The sequence below is a fragment of the Engystomops pustulosus genome, chromosome 5 (assembly GCF_040894005.1).
Source record: "Engystomops pustulosus chromosome 5, aEngPut4.maternal, whole genome shotgun sequence".
Lineage (NCBI taxonomy): Eukaryota > Metazoa > Chordata > Amphibia > Anura > Leptodactylidae > Engystomops > Engystomops pustulosus.
This window is the reverse complement of record NC_092415.1, coordinates 12,223,014-12,242,976: the sequence shown is the minus strand read 5'-3', so window position 1 is coordinate 12,242,976 and position 19,963 is coordinate 12,223,014. Positions and strand designations below refer to the sequence as shown.

At 46.0% G+C, this 19,963-nt stretch overlaps 1 protein-coding gene across 1 annotated transcript in view; it reads left to right on the top strand.

Moving 5' to 3' along the window:
* The first annotated feature begins 11,442 nt into the window (after positions 1–11,442).
* TG (thyroglobulin) overlaps positions 11,443–19,963 on the top strand; it is a 136,922-nt gene continuing 128,401 nt past the window's right edge. The window contains exons 1-5 of the mRNA XM_072154600.1: positions 11,443–11,556; positions 13,070–13,178; positions 13,826–13,923; positions 18,274–18,477; positions 19,580–19,739. Coding sequence (XP_072010701.1) covers positions 11,493–11,556; positions 13,070–13,178; positions 13,826–13,923; positions 18,274–18,477; positions 19,580–19,739 — 635 coding nt within the window. The 5' untranslated portion in view covers positions 11,443–11,492. The remainder of the gene's footprint in view (positions 11,557–13,069; positions 13,179–13,825; positions 13,924–18,273; positions 18,478–19,579; positions 19,740–19,963) is intronic.

The following is a 19,963-nucleotide window of genomic DNA, read 5'->3' as shown; positions in this document are numbered from 1 at the left end:
CGCTCTGGCGAGACACTGCTTGCACAGCAAAGTCCCGCCACTCGGGCTCGTTGTATCTCAGCTCATAGTTGGACCAGAAGAGCTCAAGCCCCTCCGGCCGAACAAAGCTGATATCAAACTCAGATGTACCATAGGGATGGATCAAGGCAAAGATGTCAGCCGCCTTGAAGTCCATCTTCAGCAGCAGCTCAACTACCCGTGCCCGAGGGGGACACACATCACTGCCACGCCACCGAAGACGGACCACATTCCTACGGTTAGCACCCGGCCCGGTTGTCGGGAGCGACCATGATGTCTCCCTGCCTCTTTGCTCTCGGAAGGCAGACAGGCCGTGCCTCTCTATCCAAAAAGACAAATCAACCTCCTGCCCCGCTACATTGATCGTCCTTTCTCCCTTCTGTAAGGCCTGCAGGAGGCGCCGTTGCAAAAAGCCGTCCCCAGAGCCCAGAGACGAGGATGATGGACCCCTACTTCCCCCAGCAGCGACACTGGCATAGCTCTTAACGGGGGCCGCCACTGGGGGAGCAACCGGACCAACCCCTGCACCCACCACATTAACACTACCCACCTGCATGTTACACTCAGCCGCGCCACCCGCACCACCAGTCACTCCATCACTCACCCCCAAAGCTGGAAAAGATTCTCCACCACTCACATTATCCACCACAACATTACTGACACCACTCACACTGGCTGGACCAGCAGCAATATTAGCAGACAAGACCACCTCCGCATCTTCAGGCACAAGGGACGGGGGTCCCCCCGCAGCGCATCGCCCAGAGGGGACCCCAACTTGTGTCACACTTGTGCCCTCCACATCATCGGTAGCAGATGTTATTTTACTTTTCTTAGAGGAAGGTAGGAGTCGCCGCTGATCTTTGGCTGGTATGTGGCGCCGCTGATCCCCACCTTCCTCAGCACTCCTCTGCAGACTATCTCCAACACCAACACAAAACAGTACTTTAGGCTTGGGAGGTCCGGAGCCCTCAGCCTCAGCGACCCCTACACACTGCCGCCGCACCATAACCAAGTGATCAGCGGCAACAGCATGAAGAGGCGCCGAGGTACCGGAAGCTGCCACCAGTGCCGGGCTATCCCCTCCTCCCACTGGGGGACGCACCACAGCACTGGATTTGGATGGTATCACCACAGCCGAGCCGCCCTTACTGTCCGGCCTTGCGGCCGATGCCTCCCCTGCTCCCCCACTGTTACCACAAACAGAGACGGAGCCCATCGCCACATCAGATGTCACACCTGTAATCTCCCCGCTCCCTGGCACTGAGTCCACTGCAGGACCCGTGCTGGGCTGGGTAACGGGGCTCGCACAGTGAGCTGACCCTGCGGCCGACTCGGGTTTTACGGGGAGGGGGCTGTAGACTAGACTCACCACTTCCACGGATTTGGTCTTCTTCTTTCGTGGTTTGCTGCCCCCCGGTGCATCCTCCGGCAGATCGTCTCCAAAAGTAAAGTCCTGGAGGTGCACAGGGGACTCGAGCCGTCGGATCTCCTCCATCAGCGCCCCTCCCTGGTGGCTGTCACTATCCTCACCCGGGCCGGCAGAGCCGCAGCCAGATGACATGGCCGCTTGTCCTGCAGGGGGCCCACGGCACCGGGCTTTCCTCCTCCGTCTGACTCTCTGGCTGAAGCCCCATCAGCCGCCTCTGCTTCTCCTCCTCCATCTCCCGGAATCTCTCATCATTAAGGATCTTTTCTTTAAACGGACCGCTCCTCTCCAGCAGATAAGCTTTCCTCTCCTCCAAGGCCTGGATGTCAGTCTGGAGCCTGGAAATCTCTGCCATAATCTGCTCCTTCTTCCTCTTTGGGGCAGAGCTTGCCCTGGCATGGGCGCACCTGAGCTCCTCCCGCAGTCTCCTCACCGTCTTGCTGGCTTCTTCGTACTCAGAGAGGTGGCCCAGAGCCCGGGAGGCATAGGTGGAAATAGACTCCCGGGTCCTCAGCATTCCCCAGCCCTCTTCACTGAGGTCAGCCTCGCCTCTCTGAGCACTCAGCTTTCCTGCGGTATGCAGCTTTTCAGAGGTACCCAGCTTTCCCGAGGTATCCAGCTTTCCTGGGGTTTTGGCGCTGTTTGAAGCCTTAGCTGGCCTGGGGGTACTTGGAGCAGCATTGCTGCTGTTCCTTGCAGATCTTCTTACCCCCAAGGCTTCCACAGCGCTGGCCGGTTCCTGGCTACCCCTGCCTCCTGCCGACCTAGACCGGGAAGCAGGAGCCTGGGACTTGCTGCCCTGGCTCATGCCTGGAAACCCACTCCCTCCCTGGGAGAGGAGAGAGCAGGCCCCAGGTGGAGGTGGTTTTCCCTGGAGCTCAGGAGCAGCAGCAGCACACAGCCTCTCACAGCAACAGACAGCTAACGAGCTAACGAGATACACCTGAGATGCACTCACTATCTGCTGCTGGTGCAGTCACTGTGTACATAAATGACATTACTTATCCTGTACTGATCCTGAGTTACATCCTGCATTATAATCCAGAGCTGCACTCACTATTCTGCTGCTGGTGCAGTCACTGTGTACATACATGACATTACTTATCCTGTACTGATCCTGAGTTACATCCTGTATTATACTCCAGAGCTGCACTCACTATTCTGCTGGTGCAGTCACTGGGTACATACATGACATTACTTATCCTGTACTGATCCTGAGTTACATCCTGTATTATACTCCAGAGCTGCACTCACTATTCTGCTGCTGGTGCAGTCACTGTGTACATACATGACATTACTTATCCTGTACTGATCCTGAGTTACATCCTGTATTATACCCCAGAGCTGCACTCACTATTCTGCTGCTGGTGCAGTCACTGTGTACATACATGACATTACTTATCCTGTACTGATCCTGAGTTACATCCTGTATTATACTCCAGAGCTGCACTCACTATTCTGCTGCTGGTGCAGTCACTGTGTACATACATGACATTACTTATCCTGTACTGATCCTGAGTTACATCTTGTATTATACTCCAGAGCTGCACTCACTATTCTGCTGCTGGTGCAGTCACTGTGTACATACATGACATTACTTATCCTGTACTGATCCTGAGTTACACACTGTATTATACCCCAGAGCTGCACTCACTATTCTGCTGGTACAGTCACTGTGTACATACATAGACTGGGTGCCATGGATCCCAATAAACCAATGTGAACTCTCTCAGGCCCTTTAATACTAATCCACATTATCAAACAAATAACCATAAACACACGCAGACTCTTCCTTTGTTGGGTATAAAAATTGGTCACAGCTTTATTTTTTAAATAACAATTTTCCAAAAAACTCTTAAACTCGTGAAGGCACTTGATTGTGAACTCGTTCCATTGGCCCGGCCGCTGTATGCCAGCTGGCCTCCCAGCTGCCAAGTCGGCCAACCGAGCCTTCACCTCCATTGCTCATTTTCCGCCAGCTGTGACTTGAAGAAACTGAAAAACAATAAATTAACAAGCAAACAAACACACAAATAGGGCGGGAGGGCGGGACCGCTTCTCTGCCAAGCTTGTGACAAAGAGGAAGCACCCACCCCTTACACCAGCTTAAATACCACATGCCAGTAGGCGTGAATAACTATGAGGTAGTAGGGTGGGGATGAGCTATAACCCACCCCCAATTAAAGTGCCACCAGCCCTTGAACATAACCTTGAGTCAAACTAAAAGAGCAGACACCAGTCTAGGGGCACCTTCCTTAATTAGTCAGGCGTACCCCGCAACATTACTTATCCTGTACTGATCCTGAGTTACATCCTGTATTATACCCCAGAGCTGCACTCACTATTCTGCTGCTGGTGCAGTCACTGTGTACATACATGACATTACTTATCCTGTACTGATCCTGAGTTACATCCTGTATTATACCCCAGAGCTGCACTCACTATTCTGCTGCTGGTGCAGTCAATGTGTACATACATGACATTACTTATCCTGTACTGATCCTGAGTTACACCCTGTATTATACCCCAGAGCTGCACTCACTATTCTGCTGCTGGTGCAGTCACTGTGTACATACATGACATTACTTATCCTGTACTGATCCTGAGTTACATCCTGTATTATACCCCAGAGCTGGACTCACTATTCTGCTGCTGGTGCAGTCACTGTGTACATACATGACATTACTTATCCTGTACTGATCCTGAGTTACATCCTGTATTATACCCCAGAGCTGCACTCACTATTCTGCTGCAGGTGCAGTCACTGTGTACATACATGACATTACTTATCCTGTACTGATCCTGAGTTACATCCTGTATTATACCCCAGAGCTGCACTCACTATTCTGCTGCTGGTGCAGTCAATGTGTACATACATGACATTACTTATCCTGTACTGATCCTGAGTTACATCCTGTATTATACTCCAGAGCTGCACTCACTATTCTGCTGCTGGTGCAGTCACTGTGTACATACATGACATTACTTATCCTGTACTGATCCTGAGTTACATCCTGTATTATACTCCAGAGCTGCACTCACTATTCTGCTGCTGGTGCAGTCACTGTGTACATACATGACATTACTTATCCTGTACTGATCCTGAGTTACATCCTGTATTATACTCCAGAGCTGCACTCACTATTCTGCTGCTGGTGCAGTCACTGTGTACATGACATTCCTCCACTCCCTGGAGTACAATAATGGATCCCTGTGTGTTTTTGGGGCAGAACAACTTGCTGAGTTCTGGAACCTATTTGTTACTATATAGGTATCTACTCCACATAGAGCGGAGCTGATGTATCTAAGCTGCCATTTTAGAGGCATCTACTATGCAAAGGACTGAGCAGCTGTATCTAAGCTGACATTATACGAGAGCTTTGAGTTACATTAGAGCTGTATCTAAGTTTACACGTTTCTGATAATAGTCATTTATAGCTTTGATGTCTCTGCTCAAAAACATAAAGGGAACATTAAAATCCCACATCCTGGATCCCCGGGAATAAGATCTTGTAGTTGCAATCCTTTTATTTATTACATAGTGGAAGGTGCTAAGAACAACAATACAATAACAAATCACAATAAATATTTTACAGAGGAATAAGACTCAATCAAAGTAGAAAATCAAATTTCAGGCTGATCCCACTTGGATGGACATAAAGCTCTGTAGTGTGTGTGGCGCCCATAAACCTGTATGACCTCCCTATCTCATGGCATCTCATGGATCTCATCATCTCTGATCTGTCTCATCTTTCTATGTGTCAGATACTAATGAATCTTCAAAAGCTAAATGAAAGTGTAGATAAACCCTGTACCCTGATAATCTAAGCACATTGTCAGCACACAGAATCTCATAGCACAGATGAATCATGAAGTGACTGCTCAGAGAGTCCCCGCTCACACTCTGGAATCTTACACTGACCATCACTGAGTGATAGGAGCTAAAGCAGCAATAACGCTGAGTAACATTGTACAGTAAGGGGTTAAAATTATCTTTATTGTGTAAACATCTCTAGGGGGTTAAAATTTAAGAACTTTCTTTCATAGGAAAACCCTTTTAAAGCAAAAGTCACCTCCTGGATAGTCTGTGATGCAGCACGGCTTTGATAGAAGGAACAACAAACAGCGGGTATGGAAAGGTTTCGGACCCCTTTAAATGTTTTGTTGCAACCAATTTTCTTTTTTTTCCCATAAATTTGCCCTCTTGTTGCCAGAATGAAAAGTAGAATTGTAGATATTTTTGCTAATTTATTACGCTTATATATAAAACTGAAATATCACATGGTGATAAGTATTCAGACTCTTTGCTGTCACAGTCTTATTTAAATCACACGCTGTCCATTTCTTTTTGATCCTCCTTCAGATGATTCTTCTTCTTCATTGGAGCCCAGCTGTGTTTAATTAAAATTATTGGACTTGATTAGGAAAGGAAAACACCTAACAGTACATGCCACAGCACATGAGAATCATGAGGTCTAAGGAACTGCCCAAGGCGTCCAGAGACATAATTGTGGCAAGGCACAGATCTGGCCATGGTTACAAAAGAAGGTTCTGCAGTTTTCTAAGAGCACAGTGGCCTCCATATTCCGTAAATGGAAGAAGTTTGGGACACAACTCTTCCTTGATCTGGCTGTCCAGCCAAACTAAGCAATTATGCCAATCGCCCTGCACAATGTTGGGTTGTAAGCATTACGCTGACTTGTGGAGGTCAGACCCTGTCACCACACTCATGGAGTCTGTTCATGACGCTTTGAGCTCTGACACTGCCCCTTCATTAACCCTCGGGGGCCTGACCACATTGTGGGGGCAGCTGGATTCCCTGGTACCTGAGCGTCTGGCTTGTAGTGTGGCTTAGCACCATGGTCTCCCATTGATGGCTTGGTCCAGTAGAACAGGCCATATCCTCACCCATCAGGGCTAGTGAGGAGATGCAAGAAGAGAGGGACGCCACAATGTAATGAAGATGGTGTAGGGCAGATGGTGAAGGGGAGGCCTAAGGTATTGGTGGCAGCAGCCAGGGATGACGCGTGGACAGGGATGATGAACAAAAACTCACTCTCTTTAATGGTTCACAGTCCAACAAAGCAGCAGATAACAGGGTGTATACGTTCCTCTCTGCAGGCACATACAAGGCAGTAGAATTTGTTGGCTGTGGATCCAGAATTTGGAGAGTACCTTAGCCCCAGTCCAGTGGTCGGAGAGATGGCTACTAGGACCTCTGATTGACTCTGCTGCTTGGGAGCAACAGACGGCAGTCTCTGTGTTATTAGCACACGGACGCACAGGCTTATACGCTTGCGAGAGCTCACTGCAAAGCACCCTGAGCTGCCAACCAATCAGCAGCCTGGGTTTTGCAAAAAACTATTTGGAAATATCCAACATCAACATTAAAGATTAACTTTCTAGTGATAGGAAAACTTCAGTTTTATGGAGGTAGGATTCCTAAGATCAGCATGGAAAGGCTGGCCAGACCCTCAAGCTGATCAGGAGGCTACCCGGAGCTAAATTTTAGTAATGACCCGTCCAGCGGGCCATTACAATTCTCCTGTTCCACATTGCACAAAAAAGGAGGTAGCGATCTTGCTGCAGGGTGTTGTCCTACTATGGCCCCCTCCAGGTCTCCTGGTGCACTATACTGGTATCTGCTCCATGCTCTGGACACTCTGTTGAAACAGAAATCCTTCTTGCCACAGTTTGCATCGATGTACCATGCCAGATAAGCTGCACTACCTGAGCAAGTTACATGGATTGTAGAAGCTGCCTTAGGAGTGAGTACAATTACAAAAATGACCAAAACAGCCAAGAAGAATGAGAATAGAGAAATGGTCTGTGGTCACCACCTACAGGACCGCTTGTCTTGCTTATTGCCGGGTGTGGAGAGAGATTTTTTTCGGGATTGATGTAAAACTTTACACATATGATTCTTTATCTACTTCCTTCTTCTACAGAGGATGGATTTACAGGTTTTTTTTTCATATTTAAATGTTATTACATTTTTTAAAAACATTAAAACAGATCGTAACAGACAGAAAAAAAAGGCGGGGTCGGGATAAGCAAGGTAAACAGGATATCGGGTACAGGATTGCACCCGTTATGGGAGGGTTACAGATGAGTGTAACAATAATATTTCAGTTTGTGATACAAATACACAGCAACAGAAATATAATATATATACAGTGCCTACAAGTAGTATTCAACCCCCTGCAGATTTAGTAAGTTTTATAAGAAGCAAATAAGTTAGAGCCTTCAAACTTCAAACAAGAGCAGGATTTATTAACAGATGCATAAATCTTACAAACCAAAAAGTTATGTTGCTCAGTTAAATTGTAATAAATTTTAAACAGAAAAGTATGGGTCAATTATTATTCAACCCCTCAAACCACCAGAATTCGGTTTGGTTCCCCTAAAGTATGAAGAAGTAGTTCAGGCACAAAGAACAATGAGCTTCACATGTTTGGATTAATTACCTGTTTTTCCAGCCTTTTCTGACTATTTAGACCCTCCCCAAACTTGTGAACAGCCTCATACATGGTCAACATGGGAAAGACCAAGGAGCATTCCAAGGCCATTAGAGACAAGATCGTGGAGGGTCACAAGGCTGGCAAGGGGTACAAAACCCTTTCCAAGGAGTTGGGCCTACCTGTCTCCACTGTTGGGAGCATCATCCGGAAGTGGAAGGCTTATGGAACTACTGTTAGCCTTCCACGGCCTGGACAGCCTTTGAAAGTTTCCTCCCGTGCCGAGGCCAGGCTTGTCCGAAGAGTCAAGGCTAACCCAAGGACAACAAGGAAGGAGCTCCGGGAAGATCTCATGGCAGTGGGGACATTGGTTTCAGTCAATACCATAAGTAACGTACTCCACCGCAATGGTCTCCGTTCCAGACGAGCACGTAAGGTACCTTTACTTTCAAAGCGTCATGTCAAGGCTCGTTTACAGTTTGCTCATGATCACTTGGAGGACTCTGAGACAGACTGGTTCAAGGTTCTCTGGTCTGTTGAGACCAAGATCGAGATCTTTGGTGCCAACCACACACGTGATGTTTGGAGACTGGATGGCACTGCATACGACCCCAAGAATACCATCCCTACAGTCAAGCATGGTGGTGGCAACATCATGCTGTGGGGCTGCTTCTCAGCCAAGGGGCCTGGCCATCTGCTCCGCATCCATGGGAAGATGGATAGCACGGCCTACTTGGAGATTTTGGCCAAGAACCTCCGCTCCTCCATCAAGGATCTTAAGATGCGTCGTCATTTCATCTTCCAACAAGACAACGACCCAAAGCACACAGCCAAGAAAACCAAGGCCTGGTTCAAGAAGGAAAAAATCAAGGTGTTGCAGTGGCCTAGTCAGTCTCCTGACCTTAACCCAATTGAAAACTTGTGGAAGGAGCTCAAGATTAAAGTCCACATGAGACACCCAAACCTAGATAACTTGGAGAAGATCTGCATGGAGGAGTGGGCCAAGATAACTCCAGAGACCTGTGCCGGCCTGATCAGGTCTTATAAAAGACAATTATTAGCTGTAATTGCAAACAAGGGTCATTCCACAAAATATTAAACCTAGGGGTTGAATAATAATTGACCCACACTTTTATTTTTAAAATTTATTAAAATATAACTAAGCAACATAACTTTTTGGTTTGTAAGATTTATGCATCTGTTAATAAATCCTGCTCTTGTTTGAAGTTTGAAGGCTCTAACTTATTTGCCTCTTATCAAACCTGATAAATTTGCAGGGGGTTGAATACTACTTGTAGGCACTGTATAATAATAATATTCAATGTTGCTGTAATTGTCCAGAATTTTCTCACAATCCTGACGTAATTGATTTGTTATATAAAGTTACTCCGGATAAAATGAAAGGAAAAGGGGGCAGAAGTAGTAGATGACAGAAAAAAAGAAAGAGTGGAGAGGGGGGGGGGGGCGGTCGAATTTAAGGAAAATAGTGCTGCCTCCCCCTACCTGTTGTTCAGGTCTTTGTGGATTCACCATTCTGTGGCTGAAGTGGGACTGTACTGGTCAATTCCAGAAAGCGGGGGAAGCCACATCCAATTGTCCAGGTTTTTTGAGAGCGGGTGACTCCCTTTCGACCGGTATTCAGAAGAATTTCCATCCGCTGCAGCTCATTGCCCAACCACTGATGCATGGAGGGAGGATCAGGGGAACGCCAGCAGCCCCGGGATATAAGCCTTGGCCGCCTTAAGGAGATAGCACAACAGGGACTTTCTGTACGTGGCAAAGGATATCTCATAATGGTGAAGCAAAACCCAAGCGAGATCGTCCCGCAGCTCTCTGCCCGTCACCTCGCAAATCACCCCCAGTATGGAGCAAGTGAAGGACAGCTCCTAAAGATATGGAGGAGTGCGCCCTCCTCTTTACCACAGCGCCAACAGTTCTGGGAGACCTCGGGGAGCATATTATGGAGTACATAAGGCACCCTGTAGCACCTGAGTAACTTATAGTTTGTCTCCTGATAGGCCGTGATTAACGAGGACTTGTGCGCCAGTTCATACATCTTTTCCCTTTGCTCTGTGGAAAGAATCAGTGTCAGATCTCGTTCCCGTTTGGTCATTAATGATGGAACGTGATCTTGCAGGGGAGTTACCAGGAGACTATATGCTAATGAGAGAGTACCCCTAATCAGACCTGTGCATGCGCCCTAAAAGCTCGTCAGTGACCGGCTAATAGCAGGATGTGGTGTAAGAGATCCTTAGTAGTGTGTTAGCTGAAGGCCCTGCCACATGGGTGCTGGCGGCAGGTCCGGCGGGGAGACCAGGTCGTCTCCTCTGTGCCATTTCCTGTTCACCAGGAGGTGGCATGCCCTGAAATGGCCGGGTTTGACCCATTTCTTGAAAACTGGTGACGTGATCCCTGGGGGGAAAGCAGGATTGCCAAGGATTGGTGTCAGGGGGGAGTCGGTGGGAGAAATTGTTGCCTTCAATCTAGAATGTTTGAAAGCCAACAAGGTGGCCTAATGGTAGGACAGCAACTGGCACCGTTTTCTCTCCACCCATGGAAGGCAGGATAGCAGGATACGGGTAAAACGCCGCTCAATTGAGAGCCAAGCTTTTGTAGGTATGGACAGACTTTCAGAACTTCCTGTGACACGATGATTCAGCGTTATTTCCATAGGAGCAGCGGGATCCGGAGATCTTTCATGCACATCTGACCCTCCTAGGTGCACCTCGTCTAGTGACCTCTCAGGCCTCTTATATGTTCATCTCACTCCAGCGACGTCTCAAGGACCTGATGGTCACATCGCAGGGTGACTCTGCAGATCTCATGTCACAGCTCCCCATCATAGCCGCCAAATGTGACCCTCAGATTCATCTCCAACACTTTCCAGCTGGCAGGATATGCTGAGAGTTGTAGTACCCTGACAGCTGAAAGCAGTTGGATATTAATGTCCATAGTAAATGCACCTGAAGTTCCCAATTTCATTAAGAAGTAAATCTTGACTATTAGTCATTTTTGTGAGGGTCATAAGGTCGCATATTTGCCGTCACTGCGAGGCACTGACTGCATATGACCTCAACTAGAGATGTATAAATCTGTAGACTGTGAGCTCCCCCTAATGGCAGCTGCAGGGAGTCAAATAATTATCACATTATCTATCTATCTCCTATCTATCTATCTATCTATCTATCTATCTATCTCCTATCTATCTATCTATCTATCTATCTATCTATCTATCTATCTATCTATCTATCTATCTATCTATCTATCTATCTCATATCTATCTATCTATCTCCTATCTATCTTCTATCTATCTATCTATCTATCTATCTATCTCATATCTATCTATATTTATTCATCTATCAACCTCTATGTCCTCCATCTTTGCTGGTTCTGTAGCAGTTCCCTTCCCAGGTGGATGATGTAGGTATAAGCTTCTGCACTGACCTCCTGGTCCTGGTCCAGTGATCACATAATAGTAGGAACCTGCGTCACTGGATGACTCTGCACATCGCCCTGTGCATGCTGATGCCTATATAAGCCTGTGGATAGGATGTGATCCTCACTGGACCATCACCCCCTGGCTTATTCCAATGGCCCAGCTCCTTACTCTCTGCTTAGTCTGCTTTATATCTGCAGCCTGTGCTACAATAGCAGGTAAGTCATTTTTTAAAATTCCATATGGATCCTCCAGAACCTCATCTTCACTCCTCAACTATAGGATGTCAGGATGTCATGTGAACTCCCATTTAGTGTCCTATCTGCAGGCAGCATATTATAGAGCAGGAGGAGCTGAGCAGATTGTACATTGTGTCCTATCTGCAGGCAGCATGTTATAGAGCAGGAGGAGTTGAGCAGATTGTACATAGTGTCCTATCTGCAGGCAACATGTTATAGAGCAGGAGGAGCTGAGCAGATTGTACCTAGTGTCCTATCTGCAGGCAACATGTTATAGAGCAGGAGGAGCTGAGCAGATTGTACATAGTGTCCTATCTGCAGGCAGCATGTTATAGAGCAGGAGGAGCTGAGCAGATTGTACATTGTGTCCTATCTGCAGGCAGCATGTTATAGAGCAGGAGGAGCTGAGCAGATTGTATATAGTGTCCTATCTGCAGGCAGCATGTTATAGAGCAGGAGGAGCTGAGCAGATTGTACATAGTGTCCGATCTGCAGGCAGCATGTTATAGAGCATGAGGAGCTGAGCAGATTGTACATAGTGTCCTATCTGCAGGCAGCATGTTATAGAGCAGGAGGAGCTGAGCAGATTGTACATAGTGTCCTATCTGCAGGCAACATGTTATAGAGCAGGAGAAGCTGAGCAGATTGTACATAGTGTCCTATATGCAGCATGTTATAGAGCAGGAGGAGCTGAGCAGATTGTATATAGTGTCCTATCTGCAGGCAGCATGTTATAGAGCAGGAGGAGCTGAGCAGATTGTACATATTGTCCTATCTGCAGGCAGCATGTTATAGAGCAGGAGGAGCTGAGCAGATTGTACATTGTGTCCTATCTGCAGGCAGCATGTTATAGAGCAGGAGGAGCTGAGCAGATTGTATATAGTGTCCTATCTGCAGGCAGCATGTTATAGAGCAGGAGGAGCTGAGCAGATTGTACATAGTGTCCTATCTGCAGGCAACATGTTATAGAGCAGGAGAAGCTGAGCAGATTGTACATAGTGTCCTATCTGCAGGCAGCATGTTATAGAGCAGGAGGAGCTGAGCAGATTGTACATTGTGTCCTATCTGCAGGCAGCATGTTATAGAGCAGGAGGAGCTGAGCAGATTGTACATAGGATCCTATCTGCAGGCAGCATGTTATAGAGCAGGAGGAGCTGAGCAGATTGTACATAGTGTCCTATCTGTAGGCAGCATGTTATAGAGCATGAGGAGCTGAGCAGATTGTACATAGTGTCCTATCTGCAGGCAGCATGTTATAGAGCAGGAGGAGCTGAGCAGGTTGTACATAGATTTTTTCTTATTGTTTATGGATGGAGTATTGGTAGTAAATGGGTTCAGAAAACCCCTTTAAGAAACAGTTAAGTATTCAAAATGAATCTGTATTTGAAAAACTGATGTGATACAAACATTGGGGGAAATATATCAAGGCTTGTAGTCAGTATCTTCTGAAATATACATGACGGTTCATCTTAAATCCAAATTCTATGTGCAGAATATCAGCTGGACTCCCAGCCTCTGCTGCCATGTGAACTCGCCAGACAGAAGGCCCTGAGTGCGGGAGCCCCCTACATCCCCCAGTGCTCGGAGGAGGGGCTCTACAGGTGAGGGAACAATGTTACATTGTGTATCCCCTATACTCTACACTTCTGTAGCGCTCTCTACATCTTATAGGAGTCCTTAGAATGTTTATCTGAAAGCAGTTGGGGGTCAATGGGGTTAAAGGGGACTTCCAGTTCCAATTTAAGAATAGTCACATAAAGTCAGTAAAGTTTCCTTATTTGAACCAAAATCTGAATGCAATGCAGTTTGATATTTCACCACTAGATGGCAGCAACATTCTAATGCTTACAGGGGTTTTCTCATTTAATCTCAAAAAGGTTGAATTAATGTAACAATGTAAAAAAGTTCTGCAACCTTCTGCCTCTCGTCCTTGGCTGCTTGCTGTCAGTGAATAGGCACCTGCTTCATCATACATCTGGGGGACTCTTCTTATCTTAAAGGAACACTCCAATCAGAGCTAACTCATTGAATAATACGTGGTGCAGCACCTGAAGGGAGGAGCAGGACTCATTGTCATTGTATTCCTAGGAGTCCTGCTCCTCCCATCAGGCCCTGCACAAGGGGAATACAATGGATCGGATGTGAATGGAGTGTTCCTTTAAGATTCTATAGAATAACCATATATCACATACATAAGATTTCACTGTCTTCATCTTTATGTTATATACCTCCCCCTCCTGTGTCATAGGAACATCCAGTGTGATAGAAATGGCGCCTCCTGCTGGTGTGTAGATGCTGAGGGGGCAGAGGTCCCGGGCAGCAGAGTCACAGGATCACCGGCCACATGTAAGATTATTATCACTGATTATTATTTCATATCATTATTTACAGTAATGTTTAGTTTTTAAGTAAATCTATAATCCTACAACATTAGGGGGACATTAGTCATAGGGGGTCTCAGGTTCGTCTAATTTTGTGCTTGGTTTGTTCCTTTTCTTGGCTTGTAATTTATGTTTGCTGTTGTTTTGTCTTATTAAATGCGTTTTGAATTGTCCCATGTCCAATTCAGTTGCGTCTTATGTTGCACGTAAATTGTTGCAAATAATTCCCCAACAAAGTAAATCTTATTTGGGACCAATAATGGAACCAGATAGAAAAAAATATGGCAGAACATTCAGGGCTTCATCTCTGCACATAAAGGGGGGGACATTAATCATAGTCTGTTAGACTGTTTTGAGCGTCTTTTAGCGCAAAAATCTAGCATCTCGTTAATTTATGCGCCCATTTTCTGGCGCACGGCAAAGTTCGGCACTTAGCGGTTCTGAGTCCCTGCGCCTTATCTGACATAGTGAGTGCGTCCTATACAGATGTTTGCACGGGATCTATCACTAATTTGCGCCTAAAAAGGCACAAAATAGGCGCAGAAAATTCACCTCCTCTGAGCAGCTGCACTTCCAAAAAACTTCACTTTTCATTACTAAAAACATAAATTTTAGTTTCCCAAATGAAAAATCACCTCTATGCAACATGGAAAATACTTCGGAGCAGTTTTATAATGTAAAGTTTCTCCAGTGACGACTTCATCATTGTCTATGGGATCATCTCTGGGAGTGATTATTGTCTATGGGATCATCTCTGGGAGTGATTATTGTCTATGGGATCATCTCTGGGAGTGATTATTGTCTATGGGATCATCTCTGGGAGTGATTATTGTCTATGGGATCATCTCTGGGAGTGATTATTGTCTATGGGATCATCTCTGGGAGTGATCATTGTCTATAGGATCATCTCTGGGAGTGATTATTGTCTATGGGATCATCTCTGGGAGTGATTATTGTCTATGGGATCATCTCTGGGAGTGATTATTGTCTATGGGATCATCTCTGGGAGTGATCATTGTCTATGGGATCATCTCTGGGAGTGATTATTGTCTATGGCAGTGGTGGCGAACCTATGGCACGGGTGCCAGAGGTGGCACTCAGAGCCCTTTCTGTGGGCACTCAGGCTATCACCCCAGGACAGAGTTCACCAAACACGGAATCTTCCTGTAGGCCCAGGAAAATTAAGAGATGCTGCTATCAGTGCTTTTTCGACACTTTGTTGACTGTTTGGGACTGCAGGAAAAGTGAGAAGGTCTTCACAGAACTGCAATATCTTTGGAGGTCATCATGCTGGACCCGACCATTCTTTCTGTACAGAGAGACCCTGGAAAGAAGCTACAATGATAATCTGAATTTGCTCTCCTTCTTTTAACTGGTGGCCTCAGACCGCCAATATAATTGAACAATGTGAAAGAACAGGTAGCAGTAAGTTACTGCTTAAAATTTCATGTTGGCACTTCAAGATAAATAAGTGGATTTCGGTTGTTGTCTGGGCACTCGGTCTCTAAAAGGTTCGCCATCACTGGTCTATGGGATCATCTCTGGGAGTGATTATTGTCTATGGGATCATCTCTGGGAGTGATTATTGTCTATGGGATCATCTCTGGGAGTGATCACTGTCTATGGGATCATCTCTGGGAGTCATTATTGTCTATGGGATCATCTCTGGGAGTGATTATTGTCTTATTGTACAGATCTGAGAATATTATCAGTCTCCATTTACTGTAAATTATAATAAAAAAGGCAAAGACTCATTGCGTTTTTCACGCACGTTTTCTGTGCGTGCTTTTGACGCGCAGAACTTGCATTGCACTCTGACCCTTTGTAATCAATGGGTCTTTTCAGACTTGCATTTTTTTTTACGCGCGTTTAAATCTCGACATGCTCTACTTTTGCAAATCATGCACGTGAAAAGCGCATTAAAATTGCATTGAAAACGCGCGTGAAAAACTGAGACACTGAACAAACTCTGACTGAAAACTGATTGCACTCTGATGAAAAATGTGCGTTTTTCACTGACCAAACCCTGATCACACCCTGATCAAACTCTGACGTGATCTGCAACGCAAGTGTGGGAGGGGCCTGAGTCCCTGCAGTTACATCACAATGATGGGTTTTTGTGCAGAGATGAAGCCCTGAACGTTCTGTCACCTTCTCTCAGTCTCCTTTCATTATTGCTCACAAATGAGATCTAACAATTTGAGACAAATTTGGCGCTAATTTAGGCGCAAATGAATGGGACATGAGACAATTCCAAAGTGCATTTACTAGGGCAGAACTAGATCCATCATAGATCAGGAGCCAAAAAGAAGAACAAACCAGGTGCAAAAATAGGCGAACCTGAGACCCCCCTATGATTAATGTCCCCCGAAGTCTCAGCTTGTACAATGTCCGGAGCACATTATGATGTAACTGCAGGGGCTAAAAGTTACAGAGATGGAAATGAGTCTTTTCCTTTTTTATTATAATGTACAGTAAATGGAGACTGATAATATTCTCAGATCTGTACAATAAGACAATAATCACTCCCAGAGATGATCCCATAGACAATAATCACTCCCAGAGATGATCCCATAGACAATAATCACTCCCAGAGATGATCCCATAGACAATAATCACTCCCAGAGATGATCCCATAGACAATGATCACTCCCAGAGATGATCCCATAGACAATAATCACTCCCAGAGATGATCCCATAGACAATAATCACTCCCAGAGATGATCCCATAGACAATAATCACTCCCAGAGATGATCCCATAGACAATAATCACTCCCAGAGATGATCCCATAGACAATGATGAAGTCGTTACTGGAGAAATTTTACATTTTAAAACTGCGCTTTTATATGTTGCATGGAGGGAATTCTTCATTTTCGTTAATGAAAAGGGAGTTTTTTTTTTCGAGTGCAGCTGCTTAGAGTAGGTGTATTTCTACGACTTTTTTGATTATGATAGATACTGCACAAACATCTGTATAACAGCCTCTTACCATGTCAGATAAGGCGCAGGGACTCAGAACCACTAAGTGCCGGACTTTTCCTTGCACCCAAAAAAGTCACAAATTAGAGCCAAATTTACTAACTGCGCCAAAAGCTTGCGCAAAAAACCCCACGAAAAACAGTAAAAAACGATGATCAATGTCCCCCATTGTGTGTGTATATTTGATGTGTTTATTCTCTATATGTGTGTATGAGTGAAGAACTGCATGTGTATGTATATGGGTATATCAATGTGTGTATATATGAGTGTAATATGTATATTTTTAAGGGGAAGGGGGTCTCATTCAGAAGTCTGCTATGGGGAAGTCCTGCATCTCCTAGTAACGCCCCTGTAGTCGTCATTTCTCCTGTGCTGTTTATTAGGTTTATAGATAGATAGAAAGATATAAGATAAAAAGAAGACCCCTCTCTATATACCAGTGCATGGAGCCTGTGTCACTGTGCAACAGTAATGCTCTTAGTTACATAAAATCCTCCCACTGACAACCATTAAGCTCATAGTCTAGACCAGTGATGGGGAACCTTTTAGAGTCCGAGTGCCCAAACTACAACCAAGTCCCACTTATTTATAACAAATTGCCAACACAGAAATGTAATTAGTGATTTATACTCCCTTCTCTGTCACAGTTTTCATTGATATCAGCCCCTGGGGACACCAATAAAGCAGAAAATAGGAGAGATTTGGATGATCATTGTAGCTTCCCCCCAGGGTCCCATAAACAGGAAGAATTGTAAGGGCCGGAGCAGGAGCTACAATGATAATCCAGATCCGTCCACACTTCCCACTCCTCCAGTAGTCCCAGGTAGCACTGTCACCTTAAAATAGCTCTCTCCATTACCCAGGGACATATATTACAGACACTCAGGGGTTGCCCCAGGGAGAACCAGCACCACAGCCTCTCCCTCCATATTTCTTGCACACACCACCTGCTGGAGACCTGCCAGGCTGTAGGACAGCCCTCCGGTTCTCATACCAAGCACCATGACACTAGCGCGCCTAGGCCGCAACCGCCAGCCACTCCGGTATTCTGGGCCCCGGCTGTCTCCAGGCCCCAAGAAAAGGCTACAACCCAGTGGGGGATGTTGCGGATAGGAGATACATATGAGATAGATAGATAGATAGATAGAAGAAATAAATACATGATACACGTGTTGGATACATGAATATGAGATTTGATAGACACATAAATAGATAGACTGAAGGTCCCTATAATCGGGGAGGTGTATACTGTGCCCCCATTACTATCACACATCCTATTAGTCGGATGCTGCAGGTTCCCTTCTCCTTTATCCATTTCTCCTTCTGTATTTCAGGTTTATCTTTTTGTCGGCTGCAGAAGCAGCGGATCCTCCTGGGCGGATACCTGAACAGCAGCTCCACCTCCTTCACCCCTCGCTGCCAGGACTCGGGCGACTATGAGTCTGTACAATGTGACCAGCAGCTGGCCGAGTGCTGGTGTGTGGACACCGAGGGCATGGAGATCTATGGGACCCGCCAGAAGGGGGCGCCACTGCAGTGTGAGTCTCACAGGGCTACAGAATCAACGATACAGGGTCCTTACAGTGTTATGTTAGAAATGAAGAAGCCCCTGGGAGGTCCTCACTCCTCCGATTTCCTCCAATCACGGCAATTGTAACAACAGCAGGAGACAAGGATGTTTTTTTGCAGGAAGGATTGCCTTGGTTTACTGCATGAGATGAATAGTTTTACTTTGTAGAACAAAGTGACTTTTCTGACAGCAGAAGCAGAGTATGTTGACCTTACAGGAAGGGTCTCCTTGTCTAGCAGCAGGGAATGAATATGTTCCTCTTACAGGGGAAAGTTACTACAGCAGATTAAAGTGTGGACGAGGTAGTGATTTGTCTGGCAGCAGGAGATGACTATGTTCACCTTACAGGAGGAATTGACTTACCTAACAGCAGGATTCAGCAGTTTGTCTCAGCAGTAGCAGCAGAGTATGTTAGTCCCTCAGGAGGCAGTGACTTTCCTGGGAGCAGCAGAGGAATATATTGACCTTACAGGAGGAATTGACTTACCTAACAGCAGGATTCAGCAGTTTGTCTCAGCAGTAGCAGCAGAGTATGTTAGTCCCTCAGGAGGCAGTGACTCTCCTGGGAGCAGCAGAGGAATATATTGACCTTACAGTAGAGAGTAACTGGTCTCTACAGGAGATGACTATGTTACTCTTGGAGGAGAGAGCGACTTGTCTGACAGCAGGAGGGGACGATGTTGATTTTGCAGGGGACACTTCTCTAACAGCATGAGGAGAGTATATTCCTCTTACAGGAGGGAATGAATTATCTGTCAGCAGTAGATGAGTATATTGATCTTGCAAGAGAAAGTGACTTGTCCGACTGCTGAGAGGGGGGTGACTATTCGGACAGCAGGAGATAAGTATGTTGAATTTGCAGCAGGGAATGACTTGTATCTTGCATGAAATAAATGCATTGATTTTGAAGGTGGAAATGAAACACGTGAAAGTGTAAAAGCGACCACTGAAATGTAGATCGGGCAAACAGCAGCCCATTGCAGCACAGAGTATTTCAGGAGCATAGTGATCTGATATAACTGGGCACCTATGTGGGTCCTGCATACGAGAACTTTTTGGTAACTTTCCAGGTCCACAGAGATGTGCGGTTAGAGATCGCCGGATCCTGCACGATGTCGGAGAGAAGAATCCCCCTCAGTGCGATAAGGACGGAGGATTCCTCCCGGTCCAGTGCAAACTGGTGAATACCACGGACCAGATGGTGTTTGATGTTGTCACCAGTTTTAGCAGGTAAAGAACTTTCCATCCCATCACAAGCCAATGAATCCGTATCACGTGTCTATCACAGTGTGGAGAGCAAAGCCTCAGATCCAGCCCATTTCCTGGGCCACAAGGCGGGTGCCATGGGCTAACTTGCATAAAAATGGGCATTCATGGGTAGATTGGAGGCGTGGCTTAAAAATGGCACCATGAGAAATGCAGATCTGGTGGAATTTGAAACGTATCAACACTGG